We start from the raw sequence: 23,565 nt of genomic DNA on the forward strand, positions 1-23,565 counted from the left end.
ATGGATTAGGAGTCCTGCAAAATCCTTTCAAGATTTTGAGATCTTTAACATTCAGAACGGCATGTTTTCCTCTTAGAGATAATATCAAGTAACTGCCTGGCTTGACCATTAAAAGTGCTTAGAAAATTCCTTTCAGATGGAGTAGGACTGCCAGCTCACATGGGTGGACGGGGCGGGGTGGGGTGGGGCTGGGGTAGGGGGTGTTGGTGCTTCCAAGACAGGAGTCCTAAAGAAAGGGAACTAAATCAGAAGCTTCTGACATGGAAATGTGCCCAAAGTGTTGAGAATCACGCTAAACGCCAAAGTCCTCTTTGTGGTAAAAAGCAAAGTCCAGCCTGATCGATGCAGTCTACTTTTCCAATGATCTCTTCAGCCTTGACGATGGCTGCCGTGACGGGCCAAGACCCCAGTCTTTCTCTTACCAGTTTCCCTATGACAGATAAGGCAACAGCAGCCACGTACTCTCTCCAAGTTGGTGACTAATGGGCCACTGAGGGACACCAAGAATTTTACTTCTACTCTTGTTCCTCGGCCAAGATTCTATTCTTAGCCAGATACCAGGAATGCGCTTTCCAAGAATGCCTTGTGAAATAAGACCGCATTGCTTAGCTTGCGAGATAAAAGACCCCTCCCTGTATGGCCATTCTCCCTGCTCTGGCTGACAGGGCTTCTTATCTGCTCTGCGTAAAGCTCGGCTCCGACGACACATGTCCCCAGGAAACATCACAATGATGCATCTTCCATACACCCCAGGTACCCACTACCTCCCATGCGCACGCGCCCTGCTGACCAGGAGCCGAGAGCTGATGTCCCACAGCAACGCTCTCCTTATGCTCATACTGAAAAATCTTAAGATCTATTGCCTGTTTTTCTGAAAAGAAACCAAGTATAAGTGTGGGCCCCAACATGACTTAAGAGTCCTAGCAGGTAGGAAAGCCCTTGATTCCACAAACCGAGGCTTACAATCACTCATAAAGTGATTTTGAAATGGCATTGTAAAACCGAGCAGCAGGCGGATAGATGGTCCTACAACTTTTTATCTATTAGAAGAACAAGACAAATTATTATTTTTCTTAATATACCTATAATCGTAAAAACGGTGATGGAAATAGCTAGTGTGTATTGACAGTTCATCGATTGTTGGGCATTTCACAAGAATCATCTTGCTTAATATCCCAGCAGTCTTGTAAAGGTTATTCCTTTTTAAAGGTAAGAAAACTGTGTAACCTTGCCTGTGACCCCCAAACTGGCTTTAGGGTGAAAATGAGATTCAGGTGCAGGTCCATACTACTCTAGTTTGGGTTTTGCACTCATGCTAAATAAAGTATACAAATTAATGGAAAAGATTACTGTGGGGGAGGGGGGGCAAAAACAAACTTCTGGCTTTGTTAGGAAACCTCAATGTTATTGGTGTACAATCTCAACAAGCAAATTACTCAAACTCTGATGTTCTCTCTGCCTCCTTTCTTCCAGTTCCACATTATCATCAGTCAGAACCAACTGGACCAGAAAAGAGCCTTAAGCCACCATGCACTCAGCGACGTACTTACATAGCCGATGGGCTTGAGGGATTTGACTTCGGACGCTGGGCAGCCACAGGAAGTAAGGTCCGCATAGAGGCCTTCTTCTAGCACACACTGATGGACAGAGCTGTCCCCTTGGTAATACAGGAGCCAACTGAAAAGGCAAGCAGGAAGACGCTCAGGGAAAACGCATTCAGACTCAGCATCCTGCAAGGAGTCATAAAGTACCAAAGACGTGTCAACACAACACAGACTGCTATCACTTTCTGAATGCCCACCATGGCTAAGCTAAGCACCACAGGGCACTTGACATCTATTGTTTTGCTGAATTCTCCATAACTGTAGGACACAGAAACAAAAGCTCGATTCTGTACATAGTAAAACTAAGGCACATAGCAGTTAGGTAGTTTGCCCAAGGCCTGCCAACTATTAGACAACAGAGCTCAAGTTGAAAAGACAACATGCTGTAAGCTAAAGGCATCCCTTCACTCAAGTGACTTAAAGGTACAGAGTCTGAGATTCAAAAACCTGGGGATTAAGTATGTGAAGAAATGAAAAGTTTTTTAGTGGGGGAGACACATAAATTCTATCCCAGGCTATCGTCTAGTTGAAAAAGGAGCCAGGTAAATGAAATTAGCTATAGCAAAGCCAGAAACAAGAGGAGCTGGAATTGGATCTGATTAGACTTAGAGAATGACCATGGTATTTAAAGCAGAGCAGTAAAAAGTACTGACTCGGGTTTCAGGACAAATAATGGGGCTGCAATTGGCCTGTGATAAATACAGACTGAAGGTTTGCAAAGCAAATCATCAGTTTTATATTCAACAATTTATCCACACTTTCTTTCAAGTCATTCATGTCAGTCCTCTCAATTTCCAGTCACTCATCTCGCGTCCTAGTGCTTCCTGTGTCCATTTCTCCTTTCCTAACCCCTGGCTTTGGGGAAATTCTAGCCTTTGGGTCCGAAATGGCTGATGATTCTAACATGGGGGTGAATTCACTTCCACACCTGAAGATCAATAGTCCCGGGGATCCAATCCATCTTTCATTCATTCACTGCTACTGAAACAATCAATACTGACTCATAACGATCCTAGAGCTCAGACAGCACTGCACTTGTGGGTTCATAGTTCTGTCTGATCTCTAGTATCGTTATGAGTCAGTATTGATTCCAAGATGGTAACTCTTCACAGGAGCTCTCCCTCTCTCTCTGCTAGTGGTTTCGACCTGCTGACCTTGCAGTCAGCAGCCCAACCTGACCAACAACCGCATCCTCTTTCGTAATTCCGAGGTCTGGTCTACACTTTTCTCCCCTTCTTTCAGATGGGGAGAGACAAACAGTCTTGTAAAACCCCAGGCCCCACTCCCAAAGGAGGATGTAGAATGTTGTCTTTGTAAACGATGCTACACCAACTGACCTCGATGCCAGGCAAGACCATGGTCTTGAACCCCTGGGGCCAGCAACTCATTCCTTCAAGTTGTCTCGCTATTATACTACCTCAACTCTCCTCAAATTAAAAAAAATCCTCAGTAAAAATTTCCTCAAATAAAAAAAAAGAGAAAAAGGGATAAACCCAAGATATCTTGAAGGAAAACCTGGAAGGCTTTGATTAGTTATAAGAAAGGCATTAGAAACACAGCACACCTGTCGGCCCTGAAAATCCTGCATAGGTTCAGATACGTGAGAGAGGTTCGGTATTCTTTTGTAGTTGGAAGAACACAAAAACGTTTTTTTGTTTTGTTTAATGAAAGAAAAGAAATCACGGTTCTGACATTCAGGTTATGGTACTGGGAAGTCCCAACACTGAACGTAGTATCCTCAATGTGTGAAATGGGAAAGAGTAAATATTTTTAAAAATTAAAAGAAAAAAATCTCAGAAGTAATTTGTGTGTTTGGATAAAGCAGTAGATATGCTTTAGTGCAGTCTACTAGACTCTAACGAAGCTACAATATGAACATTCAAAATACTTAGGAGAAATAATCTAAGAGGAGCAATGAGAATAAAAGCATCAAAATGCCTCCTAACGTTACTGAGTCAGCATCCTGGTGTTTTTCTAGCACACGATGGCCTACACTACACATTCAGAAGTTGCTATCACATAGTTTGCAGTTGCATGGTAAATAAAATAATAGTAATATTAATGAAAAATTTTAAAATGCACCGTGTGTGCGAACACACAACCAGAGCATCTCATCTCTCTCTGAATTACAACAGCTATTAAACAAAAGCTGAACAAAGTCCAGCGCACTTACCAGCCCCTAAGGACTTTAAAAGACGACGGCATGAGTGAAGTCAAATCCGAAACTTCTTTCGTGATGTCTACGCATTCCCCTTGGAACCGTGGTCTCTGAAAAGCTTTGAGCTACGAGGACAACAGCAATACATCAACAATGAAACAAAAGGGTTGTTTGATTTTAGCATGAAAACCTTTAGTTTCACATACTTATAAAATGTACAGAGGATATTCCACTAGTGCTTCACCTAATATCAAAGGAAAGAACAGTAAGGATGACTGACTCCTTAGCTACCATTTTCATTCAACTCCTAAGTCAGATTCGGGGTACCAAATCCACCGTCATCAAGCCAATTCTGCTTCCTAGTGACCCCTTGGGACACAGTAGAACGGCCCTCCCAAGGTTTCTAAAGGTGTACATCTTTACGGCAGCGACTGCGATTCCTGTCTGGGCTGGTGGGTTCGCACCAGGGGTCACTCAGCTATCAGCCCAGGGCGCCATTGCCACGGCCCAGGGCTCCCGGACTCAGGCCTGGGGAGGAGCTCTACCTGTAAAAGACTGTCCGAATTCTCCTTCCCCGGAGTGTCACTGTGTTGACACTCCAACTCAGACAGGGGAAGGACACTGCGCTTGGTCAAGTCGAGGGGTCGCGAGAAAGAGGAAGAGCCTGCACACGGACTGACACCATGGCCTCCAACACAAGAACTCGTGTGAATGGCCAGGACCCGGCTGTGCTGTTTGACACAGGGCCGCTGTGAGCCGGAACCACCTCTGTAGCCCCTGACGACAACAACAACAACAACAACAACAACACATGCTGAGACCTTGGCGGCACACTAGCAAAACACTGGGCTGCTTCCTGCAAGGTTGGTGGCGCACATCCATCCAGCATATCAGCAGGACAAAGCCGAGTAGCCTGTCCCTGTAAGATATTGGCACAGACACCCTACGAGGCAGCTCTACGTTTTGCCACAGGGTCAGTTTGAGGTCAAAGTCGACTTGGGGATACCCCACAGCACCAACCAGGTGACCGAGGAGTTGTGACGTGGTGTGCCAGGTGTCCGCAGTGGACTACGAACCGAGAAAGTGGCAGATCTCAAGTGCACCCTGTGCTGCTTTGACATAAATAAAGCCCTGGTGATCTGTTTCCAAAAATTCACACCCTTCAAAACCCGATGGAGCAGTTGTACGCTGCGCACACACGGTCACCCTGGGTCGGAACTGACGGGACAGCAACGAGACCGCATGTATAAGGGAAGAGGCGACTAGCCGAGCACCGCACGCAAAGGAGCTATGAACTAGTATGGAGATTGGTCAGCACACCTTTCTCCTCCCTGCGCCTTCCTGCTGCACAGTTAATGCGAGGCAGAAAGAAAAACCATGAAACGGGGCCCTCGTGTGTGCCTGCGAGAGCGAGCGGGAGCAGATGGTGGGAAAGATAATGATGGGCTTAGAGCGAGGTATGCGGTGAAAAGGGACAGCTGTGTCAGGAAGGTTAGCAGGCAGGCTTCGGGGTAAGGACAGGAGTATCTCAAATGTAGAGACTCCAGGGAGCTACAACTCCATTTCTACTTCTGTTCCTTTCCCCCAGGAAATTCATGAAATCTCAAACCTAATTCCCTTCGGACCAGATATATATCAGCCCACAATTGCAATGGCCTAGGTCTTTAATAGGCAAGATAAAAATTAATGAGCCTTATAAATATTTCCTAACACAAAGAGGCTTGGATGTAACTTGGCCCACAGTGTTTGCTGTGCTAAGGACGCACACCGTTTCTCATCACCAGGAACAAGGCTTCTTTGAGAATGTTAAGTGTGCCTCATGCCAAGAGTCCTCTGACAGTTCTGGGGAACTCTTCACGGTCTCCTCATCTAAACTTGCTCCACCTGCTAGTTAGGAGCGACTGAAGCCAGGGAGGTGAGAGCACCACGTCTCCTTGACCAGCTGTGAGGTGCATGGCGAGGCTGCCCGTTGTGAAACCATGCACTGCATGAACCGGCCAAATTGATATCACAGTCCTTCAGTCGGCCAGCGAAAGAAGCCTGAAAGGAGACTGACCTGTGGAACAGTCCCCAAGCAGGAAACAATTCTACATATCCAGGGAAAACTCACGCCCAATGCGCTCCAGTTGACTCCTGCTCAGGGCGGTGACCCCAGAGGGCAGAGCAGAGCTGCCTCAAGGAGCCTCCGAGGCTGTACGCATGTACAGAAGCACACTGCTCCGTCATCCTCCCGAGTAGCAGCTAGTGGGTGTCAACTCACAGCCCCACCTGGGCTCCTGACAGCCAGAGAAAACTGCCTCCAAATTCCGCAGTCAGGACATAAATTTGGATTAGCAGTTTGTCAGATTTTAAGTTTAAAGGTTTATGAAATGTCAAGGATAAAAAGGCAAGTCAGTTTTAACCTCCAAACGCAGAGGCATTTCTCCCACATACAAGTCTTTCACATTAAAACAAGAAGAAAATCCACACGAAGCAGAGGCCACACTGCCTCGATCGCTACCGGTATCCCGTTTGTTAGCTTTCTGTTGCTGAGCTTGAGATTTATACATCAATATCTAAGCCAGAAGCTACGAAATGTTAAATCCTGAACTGACAGTGTACACGAAGTATATTTCAGATAGCACACATGGTGGGGTCGCCGCCTGTAGTTTTCAGTCTGTATTCATGCTCAGAGTAATTAGTTTGCATAACTAGATACACATACACATGCAATATGCACACACACATATGTGTGAGGTAAGTATTGCTACAAAATCACAGAAACCTTTTTTAAACAAAAATATCGGAGTGCTTATCTATTGCTTCCCAACATATCCTCTTCCACCTGGGTTTATCTATTCCTTAAGGCGTGTTTGTATCTCTCAAACCCTTTCCTTATGAATTCTGCACTCTTCGATTCATACCACACCAAAATGTGTCTTAAATCATGTTCCATGTCAATGTTCTTTGAGTTTGGGGGATAAGAAAGTCTGAAGAGGCACGATCGAAGCTGTAGAGTGAACCTGGTAAGATTTCCCAGGAAAAAATTCCATCAGATAAGCCTGGGAAAAAAATCCCATCAGATATGCTCCCGAAAAAAATGAGCAGGCTCACTGTGGTGATGGAAACAACAACATTTCTCAGCACATCTCTCCTGGAATTAACCAATACGTTTTTCAATGTTCTTAAATGTTCTTCATAAGCTCCTGTTATCATCCTGCCCCTTGGGAATCCAAAGAAAAAAGTTACCATGACCTTCTGAGCTCAATTCCTTACCTTCGAGTCAACTGGCCCAGCTTAGCCCCTCGAAATCACTGAGCGCACTCAATGACTGGGCAGACTGGCCTGGGTATGCCGTTTTTAGAAAGCACCAGGGTTACACTCAATCAATATAGCTCTTCCAGCTATAATCCTTTATGCAATATATTATAATTCCAGATTTCATATACCTGTGGCATTCATCCCATTTTGGAAGTCATTATCTGCTAAGGAACAGGACCGGGTTAAGATTAAGACATGCCACCTTAGTCGGTGGTGTGGAAAGGGACAGAATGTTCACCGGCGATCTTAGTTACTGTTACTTGTAATGGAGGTAAGGACTGATAGGCTACAGCTGAGGGGAGAAAAGCTGCTTCTGGAGCGGCCTGGAAAAAAGCCCGCTGATTAAGATGAGTAGGAAGGCAATTCCTGGAAATGGAAACCTCCTGCTAGACCCCAGGTCTTACAAATAAGATACCGTCCGGAGTTGGAGAACAGATGATTTTATCTTTGAGTGAAGGATCATATGTTAATTTGATCGCACCACTGAGACTCGATGAACTCCCACGGAATGGCCTTTTCCTGCACGGGTCTGGTAAGAAGGTGGGAAGATACTGATAAGATTCACCTGTGAACCAGTCCCTGCTATGTATACAATGAGCTCTTTGCCAGGCAAGGGGAGGGATCTCATTGCCAGCAAGAGCCAGGAGCGGATGCATCCTCTGGGCTCGAGATCCCTGTGCAGTGAGCCTCCTGGATCCAGATGGCAGCTATAAGTAAAATCAAAGGAGCAGCTCAGCACCAGGAGCCGGAGCGTGGACAGAGTGATGGGCTTCCCAAACCACGGAGCATTTAACGCCGGGTGCTTTTGCGCATGTGGCAGGCTTGTGGAACGGAGGGGCCTCTGGGCACTTAATTCAGGAAGCTGGGTTTGCTGACACGCTGACCTTGAGCTGAATGCCTCAGGTTGAAGCTCACCGCAGAGTGGTATGCCCTTTGGGCAGGTGACCCCATCGAACTCTGTGACATGTCCTGACAAACAACTCACCCCTGAGCATTTCTCCCTGGCATCCCAGCTCGTTGGCTTCCTTACAAACCCTTTCATCATGAATTTTGCCTGGGAGTTCTGTGTCACCATTGAAATGGTTATTAAAACCCAGAGATAAAATTCAGAACACGAACACAGCACCCTAAGACGACTAAGACAACCGTACGACTGTGAGAACTTGTCTGCAGCCTTCCACTGAACACAGAGGCAAGCTTACATAGTTTGCTTGGGATAAACCCGTTCAGGATGAGCTGGGAAAAACGCTTTTTCAACTTACCCTTGTACATACGTACATATATGGACACAAAATGTATCTTTGAGCCAATGGATTACCATGTTTGCCCAGATTTTCTGTTGACCTGAATTTAGTTTTACCTCATAAGTGAGAAATATGTTGTTGTTAGGTGCCGTCCAGTCCGTTCTGACTCATAGCGGCCAGTGGACGACAGCACCAAGCCCCGCTCTGTCCTGTGCAAACTTGAGTCCGTCATTGCAGAACCATTGTGTCAATCAACCTCATCAAGTGACTTCCTCTTTTTCTTTTTTTGACTTCCTCTTTTTCAATAACTTTTTACTTTACCAAGTAGGATGTCCTTTTGCTGGGACCAGCTTCTCCCAATAATATGTCCAGAGTACCTGAGGTAAGTATCACCATCGTAGTGTCTAAGTTGCATTCTGGCAGGGCTTTTTCCAAAAGAGATTTGCTGTATTCCTCAGGCAGTCCATGGTATTTTCAACATTCTTAGCCAGCACCAAAATTCAAGTGCATTGGTTATTCTTTGGTCTCCTTATTCCTTAACCAACTTTCACAGGCATATGAGGTGACTGACAATACTGGGTTTGGGTCAAGTGCACCACAATGACATCCGTGATCTTCATCACTTGTGTCGCAGATTAGGCTAATGCAGTGTGTTTGGGTTTCTTGAGTGCTGTTTTCATGAGCACTGAGTTTGGATCCAAGCCACATGAAATTCTTGACCCTTTCCATCTTTTCTCCTTTTATCATGATATTATACACTGTCCCATTGTGAGGATGTGGGTATGCTTTACACTGAAGTATAACCCTTTCTCAAGGCTGCAATCTTCATGAGCAAGTGTCCTTGCTTTCAGCAAGCAAGGTGTGTGTCACCTGCATATCATAGGTTGTTTATCCGCCTTTCTCCAAATTTGATGCCTCATTCTGCATACAGCCCAATTCCACTAGGGTTCCAAAAGACAATATGAAATTAAACGTCGTCAAAAAGTGCTCGATACATCTCAATTAATGTTCTTTATTTTACTCCTCTAAGTTCTAATATCCATTTCAATGGTTACACAGAGCTCACCACAATCAAGTAAGTATACTGAAAGGATACAATCCTGACACACACCTTTCCTAACTTTAAACCATGCAGTATTCCCTTGTTCTGTCAGAACGACTGCCTCTGGACTCGTGTCCAGGCTTCGCATGAGCACAATGGAATGTCCTGGACTTCTCCGTCTTTTATGTAGGTCACCTCAAATTAGACCAGCTCCACAGAAGTGACACCTCATTCTAATCACCTTGTAAGTGCTCCTGGAGAAAGTCTATTTTTACAATTCTGCTCTGCGGCTGTGCATAAGGAAGTTAGCTCTGTTTCTTCTTGTTAGGCGCCGACTCATCACGCTGTGCTTACTAATTGTAATTTGAGATTATCTCAGGGCATTTCTTTGTCTTGGTAAAATTAAGTTGTGGGAAAAGCTATCTAAGCGGATTTCCGTTCTAGAATTATGCATAGTAAACACACAAAACAACTCTGAATAGGTGTCTTAGAACCTAGGCAAGTAGCCAAAAGTAAGACAGTTTTCAAACGAAGTTCATTGCTCCGATCCCTTACTGCCATGGCTCCGGTCCCACACAGAGGGAGCCAGGTGAAAACGGGGGAAAGACTCCACCACTGGTTACCAGGTGGCTTTTCACACGCCGTATTTCTTCTTTCTAACTGTGCTTTGAAGCAGAAATGATCACGTTGTGATTAAGTAAGACAAAACCCCAAGACGAAACAACGACTGATCCATCCCAAAAGTTGTGCTCCCTTTTATCCCACAAGTGAAAATCAGAATGCAATTTTTGGACTCATTATGTAGTTCTCAAATCAATGACATGCTCTCTAATGATTTTACATCCCTGATTGTACGTGAACAACTTTCTTTGATTTGTGAAAGAAATTTTCAGGTTCCTCCACTCAAGTATTCCCTCAATGCAAGAATACTTTCTTCTATTAAATTGGCATTCTATGATGCTCACCTTCCCAACACAACTGCTGAAGACAAAGAGGGTAAAAAAGCAAATGTGGTGAAGAAAGCTGATGGTGCCCAGCTATCAAAAGAGATCGTGTCTGGGGTCTTAAAGGCTTGAAGGTAAACAAGTGGCCATCTAGCTGAGAAGCAACAAAGCCCACATGGAAGTACACACCAGCCTGTGTGATCACGAGGTGCCGAAGGGATCAGTTATCAGGCATCAAAGAACAAAAAATCATATCACTGTGTGCTCACCTACATGATATGATTGCTGAAGACAAATGGGTGCGGTGCATAAGCAAATGTGGTGAAGAAAGCAGATAGTGCCCGGCTATCAAAATATTTAGCATCTGGGATCTTAAGGGCTTGAAGGTAAACAAGTGGACATCTAGCTCAGAAGCAACAAAGCCCACATAGAAGAAGCACACCAGCCTGTGTGATCACGAGGTGTTGAAGGGATCAGGTATCAGGCATCATCAGAACAAAAAATCTTACCATAGTGAATGACTATGTGCAGAGTGCAGAGTGGTGACCCAAAGCCCATTTGTAGGCCACTGGAGATCCCCTTGCAGAGGGGTTTCGGGGAGGAACCAGTCAGGGTGCAATGTAGTAATGATGAAAAATACAACTTTCCTCTAGTTCCTAAATGCTTCCTCCCCACCCCCACCCCACTATCATGATCCGAATTCTCCCTTGCAAGTCTGGCTAGACCAGAGGATGTACACTGGTACAGATAGGAACTGGAAACACAGGGAATCCAGGGCGGATGATCCCTTCAGGGCCAGTGGTGTGAGTGGTGATACTGGGAGTGTAGAGGGTGAGTGGGTTGAAAAGGGGGAACCGATTACAAAGATCTACATTTGACATCCTCTCAGGGGCACGGACAACAGAAAAGTGGGTGAAGGAAGATGTTGGACAGGGCTAGATATGGCAAAATAACAATTTATAAATTATCAAGGGTTCATGAGGGAGGGGAGAGTAGAGAGGGAGGGGGGAAAATGAGGACCCGATGCCAGGGGCTTAAGTGGAGAGCAAATGTTTTGAGAATGATGAGGGCAACGAACGTACAAATGTGCTTGACATACAATGGATGTATGTATGGATTGTGATAAGAGTTGTATGAGCCCCTAATAAAATGATTAAAAATGAATAAATAAAAATTGGCTGCGAGGCTTCACATAAGTAACAGAGTGATGCGAGGGAAAAAAAAGAAATTTTCAGGTTCTTTCTGATCTTTGGATACTAATACAATGATCTGATTGTAGTTTAAAAAAAAAAGTTTTCCTTGAAGGCTCTTGAGTCTCACTGCGACTTGCCTTAAAGTTGTTCTTCCTCTGTACCTCAGGATATTAAAGAATAATGATCACTATAATCTCTTATGATCACATATGAGATTCCATGATCACTTTCAAAATCAACAGGGGACAGATGATCTATCACAAGACAAGATCTGGTTGCTATTTATTTTTTTAAAATAGAATGAGATATGAAAAGGATTATGAACTCAATATTTAAAGACATCCAACCTTTTAATTACAGCTGTGAATGGACTTGAAAGAGATCCCAGGAAAGAAAGCTGGTTGTGTCAAAGGGGGGAATTGTTTATATAGAACAGGATACCTAGAGAATATTCCTGACCGCCACCTCCATTTTAAACTAAACAGTTCTTTAGGCAATTTAATCTGGTGGAATCTTTGAAATACAGTACTTTCTTAGGAGAGAAAGAGAATGACACATAAACACAACCCTACTTTCTGTGCGATTCTTGGTTTGGGAATTATGAAGAACTGTCTTTACGAACATATATATTTTAAGCTGGTAATTAGATTTAGTGATTGATTTTCTGCCATAGGGTAGAACAATCTCTTCCATTAAAAAGGCAGTATCACTGTGCGCCAATAAAGACGTATTTTATGATAACATGTCCTAACGATATTCTTATTTTCATACATGCCTTGATGTACATCAGTAGATACATATACACATACTAGCTCTGGCTTTTCCACAACCGAGTATGGGTAGGTAACTAGAGGTTCTCTAAAACCAGCTTAAAAACTAAAATGGAAAATTCCCTCTCAGACTTGAACTCTTGACGGAGCGTCTCTTCCTTCCTTATTCTGTAAACAGGGAATGCCCCCTCCTCTGGGCACCATGAGTCAAGTGCCAGTCTTGCTGTCATGGCTATCTTTGAAGGAGAAAACGCTTTCTTGGTAGAGTGGACTGAGTGCCATCCAAAATCCATTTGTTTATATTGGGGTTATTATAAACAAGGGGGGAGGGAAAGTTCTAAAACTGGGGTCCAGTGGAAATAACATGAGCTTTGATACCGCGCAGACTAAGGAGGCTTTGTTTGCACATGTCACCAAATCTCCAGCTATCAGACACTCATCAGAAACTTTTATTTCACAAGGCAGTCGCTGAGCCATAGCCAGAAAAAAAAATGAATTGCGGCTATTCACTGGGCGAGTCGGCTTCTTCCTCTCTCTTAGAGTAGGATTGGAAATACTACAAAGAAAATCCTCCCAGCAAGCTGTCCTATACAAGGAAGCTCACAAAAAGTAGGAAGGAGGTGGTAGGGGGAAGGAACAGAGCTTAAAAGAATGTGACTTTTTATCTGTACCGAAAACTCACAGGGATAAAAATGCAGTTTGGGGTCATCTCTGTTAATTCTTACTCTGTTCACATCATTCTGATTCATATGAAAAAGTGCGTTCAAACCCCACAGTTGAAGCTTTGGAAAATTTGAAATACACAGGCAGGAAGTGACTCAAAGTACAACTCAATTACATTTAGACAGGAAATGCTCGACACAGGACTCAGCTAATCAGAAACTAAGGAAACCTCAAAGTACCAGGAACAAAAACACGGCTCATCTGAGCGGACTTCAAACACGTACAGGCCGACCCGACTCTGAAAACCAGACACATTTGAGAGAAAACAAATGTCGCGTGGTGGAAAGGTGGCAAATGTCAAACGTTATAATCAATCAGTCTTTTCAGCTTTTGACACACATTTTTGGACCTGTTCTTAAAATTAGCCAGAAGAGCCGCAGTCTCTTGCCCTCCTCCCCTTTCTCCCACCGCTGACCTGTGCACACCACACAGCGACGGTCACAAAGACCCCGAAACGTGGTTCCATCAAGTTCATTAACATATTACACGTCATCTCCCTCATTACCTCTGGTAGCGTGACTCCATAGTTCAATTTCGAATCCCTGCTTTCCCTACCTACACGTGGGGTTAACACTGACATCACAGAGTGATCAGAAGTACTAAATAGGTACAATTTCTAGTCCACAAAGGGTAGGAAATTAATGTTGGGCCTAGAGTATTACCCAATCCTCGAAACCACCAACCCGCCAGAGGTGAAGAGGTAGGATGATAATTTTACCAGCCTTTCAAAGAAGCATGAGGAAACTTCAAAACCGTGTGGGAAAATGGAATAAAAAGACAATGGACTTGTGCACTATTAACCATGTGTATGCGAAGAAGAACATGTTCTGGGGTTGACTGTGGTGAGGAGTGTACAGCCCTTGTTGATAGAACTGTTGAATTCTATGGTTTGTGAATTGTATGCCCATAAAACGGTCTTAAAGGGAAAAAAAAGTCGATGAAATTTTCCCACAAACCTTTTGAAGCCCCTTATATTTCTTCGAGCTAGGTTATTAGAAATGCATCTCCACGGTGAGTATGCCAGAATCATGATTTCTCCACACTGTTTATTGCTCCGGGAAGAGCATGTGGTGAAAAAGAATGACATTGACAATGGGCCGGCCAGGGAGAGGGCAGAGTGCAGAGGGCTCAGGTCAGTCTCACCCGAAGGGCTCCAAAGGGGTACGGGGCACATGCTCAGGAGGGAAGGGCAAAGGAACCGTGACCAAGGCAGGCAAAGCAATCACTAACAGACCGGCACTCCTCTGCTCACAGGTCCCCACGACAGCAGAAGCCTCCCTGCCGCGAGCTACGTGAGTTCCCGGAGGGAGCGAATGCGTGCACAGATGTTCTGGGTAAGTCACTTAACAACTACAAGTAAGAATATTATTACACATACCAAGTGCGGAGGCTCATTTATTCCAAGTGGTTCCTGAAAAATATGTTAATAACATTTTAAAACTTTAGTCATAGCATCTTAATAATTTAAAAAATCATGAACATACATATTGAAAAATGAAAGGGGAGGAAAAAAGGAAAAAGGGCCTGGCCAACTTATTGAATAACCTTGATGTTTTGAGAATGATGAGGGCAATGAATGTACAAATGTGCTTTATACAATTGATGTATGTATGGATTGTGATAAGAGGTGTATGACCCCCTAATAAAACGATTAAAAAATGATGTCATGAAAAAAAAAAACAAAGAACCTTGAAGTGGCCATGATCCTCAAATAACTTACCAAATTGCCCTAAATTAACCTTGCTGTCAATTAGTTTTGAATGATACTGTAGCTGGAATAAACTCATGGCTCACGTGCACTAGGACAGTCAGCCCCCACTTCCCACCACTTATTTCAGTCACCCTATCACTCTACCTGGTTTGCCATTATCCAACCCAGTACCTCTTTTCACCACTTAGGTGACTCTGCACCCAAGATCCTTCCTTCTTTGTTCAATCAATGCCCTTTCTGTCCCCCTGCCCTGTCTAGAGAAGCTGCCTCCATCTCCTAAAGACATCACTCGTGAATCCCCATCTGTGGCACGGAGCACTGTGTACTCAGTAATCACAGTGTGATGAATTGTCCATAGACCACGCGCCGCTAAGAGACCCAGGTTGGTCAAGGGCAGTTGCCATTGCTTTTTGTCTTAAGTAGCCCAGTGCCTGACCTATCAGAGGCATTCCCTAAATACTTCTTCAATGAATTTACTGATCACATTAAAGAGCCATTTCATTCATGTGCTAGTAATACTTATTAGCTCTCCAGGGCCTGAAAAATCCCCCTGCCAAACCGATTCCAACTGCCACCACCCTCGAAGCTAGAGGGGCACTACTCCCAAGGGTGCCCCAGGAGCAGACGGCCTCATCTCTCCGCGGCAAAGCAGCTGGGGGGTTTGGAATGCTGGCTCAGTGCTTAGCAGTCCAACGCGTGAGACCCCATGACACAGGGCTCCTCCAGTTCTTTGAGAGTCTATGGAAATCCACACGAAGCTTCAGTTCTACACGCGCAGGCAGCCTCCCTCACAATCCCACTGGCAGCCTTGTTCCTGACACCAGTCACCTGGCACTGGGTAACCGACGTTCCGTTCACCCTGTACTCACCAGTTGGACAGGTCGTATCGACATGATTATGTTACTTGATCCTCCCCAATCAAAAAAGCACTTATATTTTCCTTTTTCTAAAATGTATTGTTCTCCACAAAAGAATTTCTGCTGGTACGCAACCCATCTAAAACAACAAGACAGAAAGAAAGAAAACAGTGATGACGCAGAACTGAGCAACAACCAACAATTTAAAAACCCCAAGAACCTCCGGACGTCGGCAGAGAGGCAGCAACTTACACTCCGCTTTTCACATGAATGGATCTTGTTTCACTGCCAAAGCCAATTGCTTCTAAATCAGAAATTTCCTGATTCATAATGTCAACAAACTTCCCGCTTTCCAGGTCCGATTCGAACAGCGTGATAGAAGATTCTATAAAATTCTGAAGACAGAAGAAAATTTAGGAAAGCATACGTGCTTCGTTGCTGCAGACTGCTCCGTCAGCACCATTCCTACTTATCGGTACCAAAAAGAATTCTACAGTCACCATTTCTCTAAACAGCAACGAGCCAGCAACAGCCGGATGAGTTGGTAATTCCTAAGTCATTGAAATAACAAAAATCAGCTTGAAGTTACTTTCAATCAAGACGATGTAATATTGGCACATCAATGCTAAACTGACTATATAAATGATAAAATTGAAGGTGGTAGCCCTCTGGGATGACGTGGCTCTCATACTTAACATTAGTTCTCAGTAGACTCAAGTCTTACTTCTTGGGCAAATGCCACCTCGGCGCTAGTTTATAAGCCTTCCTTCCTAAGTGCTGGTGGCTGTCAAACAAACAACAACAAAAAGCCACGGGATTCAATGTGTTTCACAGATAACATTCCAAACACATGTAATCAATGATTTGCAAACAACGTGGTAACTCCTAAGGGAAAAATTGGATCCCTGTATCTCACCATAGTCCAAAATTAAACCTATAAAATATAAGTTCGCATTAAGTACATCATGAGACAAAAAGTACACATACACTCAGCAAGGCAAGAGAGGATATTACTAGCCTAAATGTGTAACAGGAAAAATTAGTAAGAGTTGCTAGACCAAAAAAATATGTGTTAAAAAATTTAAATGATACGGAATTGCAAAATATCTAAAAATTGATCAATAGTTTTAAAACAAAGCTACATAAACTCTAAATAAATAAATAGGCACAGGATACTGACAAGTACTAAAACAGAAAAGAGTACCATTAAAACAAGTCTCATTTCACTAATAAATGCATTAAGTTCAAATGAAAGCATTTAAGTTATCACTTTCACTGGTCTAAAATTACCATATATCTAAAAATCCACTTTTGTCAGGAAACACTGCTGCTGGGAATATAAACTATCCGCACTTGATCAGAATACTGAAAAAAAAAAAACAAACAAACCCTCCATACTCACTGCCACCAAATTTCTTCCAACTGCCAAGTGGTTACCAGTTCGACTGCTTCCCGAATGGTCAGCAGTTCGAAACAACCCTCTGCTCCGTGGGAGCCGGAGGAGACGCTGCACTTCCTTGAAGAGCTCCAGTCTCAGAAAGCGACAGGGACAGTGTGGCCCTGTCCTATGGGGTCATTATGAGTATGATCAGATTGGTAATGGGCAAATGATTTAAAAAGATATTGTAGCAATAAATTCTAAAAGAGCCCCTCCCCCCAAAAAGCCCATTTTTGACCCTAAAATTCCCCTTGTGAGAATTAAGTTTCTCCAAGACACTACAAACCCCAAACCACACTCACTGCCATCAAGTCGATGCCAATTCCCAGAGGCCCTTCTGCGGGTTTATGAGACAGTAACTGCTGATGGGAGTAAAGAGCCCCGTCTTTCTGCCTCAGAGGTGTAGGTGGTTTTGAACTGCCAACCACGTAACAGTGAAAACTTGAAATGAATGTAAACTTCCAGAAATGGCTAATGGATTTTAGAAATCCATTGCTTGATGGAATATGAAGTCGAATTTTAAAGTTTGTTAACAACCGGACTGTAGACAGTCTACAGCTCCGACTGTCCAGGAGTGTTTGCTCATGAAAGTACACTATCCTCGCTCCAGTTTGACCACTAAGGAAACCACGTAACTTGCTGGAGGTCACCCAGCTAGTGAGGCCGAGTTTGAACTCGAGTCCTAAGGGTTTCCATCTGTCTGTCTGCTGGTCCTAATTCTTCATTAGTGCGCCAGTGCAAATGTTAAGGGTGGAAAGGCCAGTACAAACACACAAACTTTTAAACGCTGGTTAGATTACAAGTTAGTAAAAAGAAAACAAAATATTTCCTAAATGAAAGACTTGGAGAAATAAAAATGTAAGAAATTTCTAAATACATGGAATCTGGACTGTCTTTAGCCTTTATGTTTTCCCTCAAATGAATGTAAATGTGTATACGTCTCTGATGAGAAAATAGAGAACACATTTTAAAAATTCTGCCCCCACCCCACACAATTCCTTAGACCTCTGGAAGATGTTAACCCCTCAATTCTCAAAATAAAAAAAAATGAAGTACGGTATCCTCTTTTAAATAGATTCTGGATATAATCTAAGAGTAGACTCCCACCCACCCATCCCTCACACCGTCATTTCAGATAAACAAGTAAAGCAGTGTCCAGAAGATGGGCAAAAAGAACACCGTTTTCAATAAGGCATCTACAAGGAAAAGAAGAAAATTAATGTTTTACAGGTCCTCTGAGATTTCCTTTACAAGGAAGCTTTCACAAATGGAATTTGAGGATGATGGGATGTTTTACATGAGAAATTTGAAACTTCTTTATACTTGTCAATTTTCTAGATTATTAATACTGCTGATGCAGCTGACACAAAATTACATTTGAGATGTTAAGATAAACAAAAAGGCGTTTTACCTATTTAAAAGAATTGCTAACTCGTTACTGTGTGCCTTCACAACTGCTTCTCAAAGAGTCTATCTTTAGAACCTGAGAGATTCTGACAGCTTCACTACTTTTACATGGCTCTCCAAAAAAACAAGAACAAATAAAAAACTGAGCTGGGAAAATTTATTGTTCTTGGTTACTGTTGCCTACTCTCCCGTTCACTAACACTAACACCTCATTCAAAAACACTTTTGCATATGAGCTATTTTGAGACTCTCTAATCCCGGAGATGCAGACAGGTATTACTTTCCAGATGCAGAATTTAAGGGTATAACTGGGTTGCTTTCTAGTTCATTGAACAAAGCTGAGTCAAGGGCACACAAGCCTCCCCAGGGGAGTACGGTTACAATCTGGATGCGCATCAAAAGATCTGATGATACTGAATAGGGATCTCCATCACCTGAGCAGCCAGGACATGCTTAAAGTGCCTGCCAAGCTCAAGGCAGCTTGAGTATCCATGGCTGTGAGGATGTACGTGGCGGGGGGGGGGGGGGGGGGGGGAGGGCCTGTTCAAGTCCTAGCAAAAAACCCATGTGAAGTCAGGCTTCCAAGTTCTACAGCCGTTTGCAATTTCCCCTCTCCCCAGGGTGGTGGCTCTGAACTCACGATCTCTGTGTCTACTGCTGCCCTGGGAACAACCTCCTCTTGGCCGTTAGGGTGGTAGGAAGAGGTGAGCAGGAGAAATGGGTGACACGTGGGACCAGGGCACAGAACAGCTGCATGTGTACGTGCCAGGTGGTGCTTGTGCACTGTCCTTGTCAAACAGCCTGTGTGCTGCTGTGATGGACGTGAGAGGGGAGGGCAAGAACCATATGGGAGTGGGTGGGGCTGGGGGAAAAGACTGGGGGACTTCCTGGTGACATAGGTCCCCTGATAAGGAAAGAGCCTGAAGTTGAGCAGAGAAAGAGGGACTCACAGTCACAGGGCCCAGTGCCAGACACAAGTGCGGACAGCATCCGCTATCACAAACGCATGCACTCCCGCAGCTGGAATCTGGGCCCTTTGCCTGCACTGACATTTCCAGAGACCTGGCTTGAACTGTAGGACTTTTCCTAAGTGGGATCATCCACCTCATTCCATCTTCTGCTTTTGTTTATTCACTGAGTCTTTCCGGCCCCATCATTTCTTCTCTTCAGCTTTTTTTTTTTTTTTATCAGAAGTACTTCTTTCCTTTGAAGCCACTCGCCTGGATTCATCTTCTCTCAGATCCACCAAAATTTACACCCTCCAACATGGCTGATGAGTCCTCCCCAACAAGGTGACCCTGCTGGACAGACCGTAGCGCCGTCACCAGGAGGAGCTCTGCGGGGTGAACTGGTTACCAGCTTCCTCCACTCTTCTGGGCGCAGTAACAGGCAGCGTCACACCGACTGTAGACAGAGCGGGGTTGCTTGAGAAGGCACAGCGACAGAGGAAGAATGACCTGATTGCTGTATTCCATTTCACTTTTTTTTTAAAGCACTTGAGTCAACTGAAAAAAATTATAGTTTAATGCAGTTCCAGGGATAATACTCCCCACTGTTAGGGAAATTGAACAAGTACTTTCTTCAAGCCCAAAGACAGTCTTAAGGATCAGTAATCTTGATTATTTTTAAAGTCCACAAAAGCCTCAGCTGAGGAAGCCTTGGAGCTCTTGAGCTATGTTCCCCAGCGGAGGGTGTGATACGAGACCCACTGAGGACCATTAATGTGGGTCTCAGATTCCACCTGGGCTCGAGGTCTGAAAAGAGAACTAACGTCTAACCATAATAAATGGAACTCCAAAGTTAAACGATGCACGCTAGACCTGAGCTGGTCTCCAGAATCTTATGTACTGGGGGTTGTACTGGTTTGTTAGGGTTTTGTTTGTACATATTAGGGGCTATCTCGGAAGAGTTATGTCGTTGGGAGTCACCCTCTTGAAGTTGCGGTGCATGTCTATTTTTTCATTTTCGGGGGTCTGAAAGTCAGGACCAATGAACCTATAGAGTCAGCAAGTGGAATAGGGTTTTGGGGGCAGGGGGAAAGGCGTGATGACATCAGGGGTCTGTACAGAACAGGAATGTTTGGAAACTGATTGTGGTAGCAAATGTACAATTCTGCTGGATGTGACTGAAGTATGGGATAATTTTATATATGTATTAATCCAAAATTAAAATCATAAGGAGATCCAAAAACACACTGACCTCTTCAAAGTGTTGAAAAGGAAGGCTGTTACTCTGAAGACTAAGGTTTGCCTGACCCAAACCATGGTATTTTCAATTGCTTCAGATGCATGTGAAAGTTGGACATGAAATAGAGAAGAAAACACACACACACAAGCTAAACGAGTACAAAGCTGAGGGAAAACAAGAATTCTCCAGCAAGCCTTATAATCTAAGGACGGAAAATTCCTTCGTTTCTACAGTCTAAGTACGGTTGTATTCCTTTTGGTCATGATGTCTGTCAAATTATTATGATTATTAATTTCTCCTCTCCCCAGGGTGGTGATAATAATAATAATAATAATAATAATAAATAAGACTCCACGTCCATATAGATGCTTGTCTCATCTGGAATTAGGAACACATTTCTGGTGTCTGCTCCCAAACACTCTATGACACAGACCACACTATCCCTAAGGAGCGTGTCCGGTATTTGACCTGAGTACACCCAGAATGTTCCACATAGGGAGGCCAAGACACGGGAAACTGCACTGCAGTGTGCAGCACTTCCATCTGGCCTCTTGTTTCGTTCATGCTACTTCCACTTAGATCTTGTACGTAGTGCTCGCTTCCGTTGTGGGTTAGAGACAGCTGAGAAATCCACTCTACCGATTAACCCACATAGGACTGTCAATGAGACGGGCTGGCACAGCAGGTTCAAGCCTAACACTTGTGAGGAGAGTGCAGGACTGAGCAGTGTCTCTTCTGCTGCAGACAGAGTAGCTATGAGTCCCAGCACCTCAACCAACAACAACAGGGCTGTCACAGTCACAAGGGATTTCTCGAAGCATCTGCTCCCATGTCTATGCTATGTGTGGGGACTGTATATTTTTTCTAAGTATAATTTGGTAGGGAAGTCTTTAAAATAAGTTCATAAGCTAGATAGAAAACTTCAACTTGGATAAATATGTTTGCATTTTTATTTAATCTCATCCGAGAATGTTTCAATGAACCTAACTTTTAATAATAAACGACATATCTGAGAAGCGTGCAAATACTTAATAAATATATACATATTCAAATTAAACCGTTGGTTAGATAAAAAAATCCCCTTTTCCAGTCTTAAGGTGCTCTTTTAAGTCTACATATTCTGGAACAAAGAAAAGTAAGTATTATCAGGGTCACAAAACATGGATCCTGAGGGACTGAGAGGAAAACATGGTACAGAACCTCAGATTACAAAAGAAAACAAACAAAGGCAGGCCTGCTACACCATTTGAGACTGGAAGACTGTGACTCTCTTCCCTAACAGAGCACTAGCCGTGTGATGGGAGGGACTCCATCTCTGGTTACCGTATGTCCAATACCCAGCACAGTCCCTCTAACCTAGCAGGGGTTCAGAAAGCAACTATGGCATTAACAGCTGACATGTAAACATGCACAGTCACTAATCATCTTGACCAAGGGTCCTCAAACTACAGCCCTCGGGCCACATGCGGCCCGCCGAGGACACTGATCTGGCCCGCCAGGTGTTTTTGCCCCATTTGTTTTTTTACTTCAAAATAAGATATGTGTTGTGTGCATAGGAATTTGTTCATAGTTTTTTTTTTAACTATAGTCCAGCCCTCCAACGGGTCTGAGGGACAGTGAATTGGCCCCCTGTTTAAAAAGTTTGAGGACCCCTGCTTTTGACCGTTAAGAAAAAGAATGCCAAATAAGCAGTACACTATGTCGCTCTCACGGGGTGGAGTCATCTGATCATTTCATGTTCTGCCAAAGGCCATCACAACTGTTCACTGGCGGGGTGAGGGGTGGGAGGAGCATAAGTAAAATGAAAAATAAAGACGCTAACTCACAGCTTGTAAGTACCGGAAAGACATGATGGGGCCACTCAGTGCCATGCAGGCATAGCCGTCTTCAAAGTCTCCTTCTTCAAGCAGGAATTGATGGCCCTTAAAATGCTCCTTTTCGTAGGCGACCCACCTAGAGAGAGAGAGGCCAGCCAACTGAGCCAAGACTACAATTGCAGTCGCGAAAGTCCGCAGGAGAAAATCGTGATAAAGCGCTTAGCTGCTCACCACCGTATGCGAAAAAGCAAAACTGCTTTGCTTGTGCTTCCATTTACCAAGCCAGACAGCGTAAGCTCTGCGGAGCACCTTTATAGTTGGAAGTCTTGCCCAGCGGAAGGCGATTCTTAAAAGTGCAGGAGCACAGTGCTCGTTGAATGTGGGAGGTTTTCCATTGCACCGTGGCCACAGTATAGCTTGCCAAGGAGAAATAATGGGAAGCCCAAAGGGCCAAGCAGGAACGTGCCACACGCACAACATTAAGATCCACACTTAACTGCTTCTTTTTTACCGATCCAGTCCTTCGGGAGTCACAGAATGGCTTCTACTCTAAACATACACTCTGAGTTCAAATCAGAGGATCAGCTCATCAGATCTACGGCACACTGACAAATGTGTTTACAAAGAGAGACTGGAGAAGGCTACAGCTGGTATTTATCCTGATGCCAGTCCTACATGTACACAAAGGCAGCCGTAAATATTTACTGGTGGGACATTCTGGTCCGACCATTTTATCAGGGACGCTCACGCATACAGGAAACGTACAGAGAGAGTCCATTTTAGGGACAATTTCTTGACTGCTGGTCTAAATCTAACAGCACAGAAGACTGGGAAACACCGTTAGTTATCGAGATGCTTTTATGCGCAGTAAGCCCACAGTAGGCATAGATGGCTATTGAAATACCTTCCGCTCTTTACTCTGAAGAGCTGGGGTGGGAACTCCTCCAATTGGGTCGGTTCCAAGGACTGTCCTGAGCCCTGGGCTGGGACTTCTGATTTCATGAGCTCAAAAAGATGAAATCTGGTCGCTAGCTAGCTACTACCCATTTTCCCCTCTTCACCTGCTGCTGCAGCTGGGAGGGTGTAACCCAGATTCCACAGACTTGGTTATTTTTTTAAGTTTTTACCAGTCACCAAACATCAGGAGTGGTGGAGTGTGCAAGGCAGGAG

At 44.1% G+C, this 23,565-nt stretch overlaps 1 protein-coding gene across 1 annotated transcript in view; it reads right to left on the bottom strand.

Annotated features, from left to right (window-relative positions):
* The window catches only part of CRYBG3 (crystallin beta-gamma domain containing 3), a 149,437-nt gene that overhangs the window by 25,371 nt on the left and 100,501 nt on the right, over positions 1–23,565 (bottom strand). Inside the window, exons 13-18 of the mRNA XM_075542432.1 lie at positions 22,405–22,531; positions 15,799–15,941; positions 15,559–15,685; positions 14,357–14,389; positions 3,778–3,887; positions 1,551–1,677 (exon numbers count right to left, since the gene is read on the bottom strand). Of these exons, the coding sequence (XP_075398547.1) occupies positions 1,551–1,677; positions 3,778–3,887; positions 14,357–14,389; positions 15,559–15,685; positions 15,799–15,941; positions 22,405–22,531 (667 nt within the window). The remainder of the gene's footprint in view (positions 1–1,550; positions 1,678–3,777; positions 3,888–14,356; positions 14,390–15,558; positions 15,686–15,798; positions 15,942–22,404; positions 22,532–23,565) is intronic.

This window comes from Tenrec ecaudatus, chromosome 2, assembly GCF_050624435.1.
Source record: "Tenrec ecaudatus isolate mTenEca1 chromosome 2, mTenEca1.hap1, whole genome shotgun sequence".
NCBI lineage: Eukaryota > Metazoa > Chordata > Mammalia > Afrosoricida > Tenrecidae > Tenrec > Tenrec ecaudatus.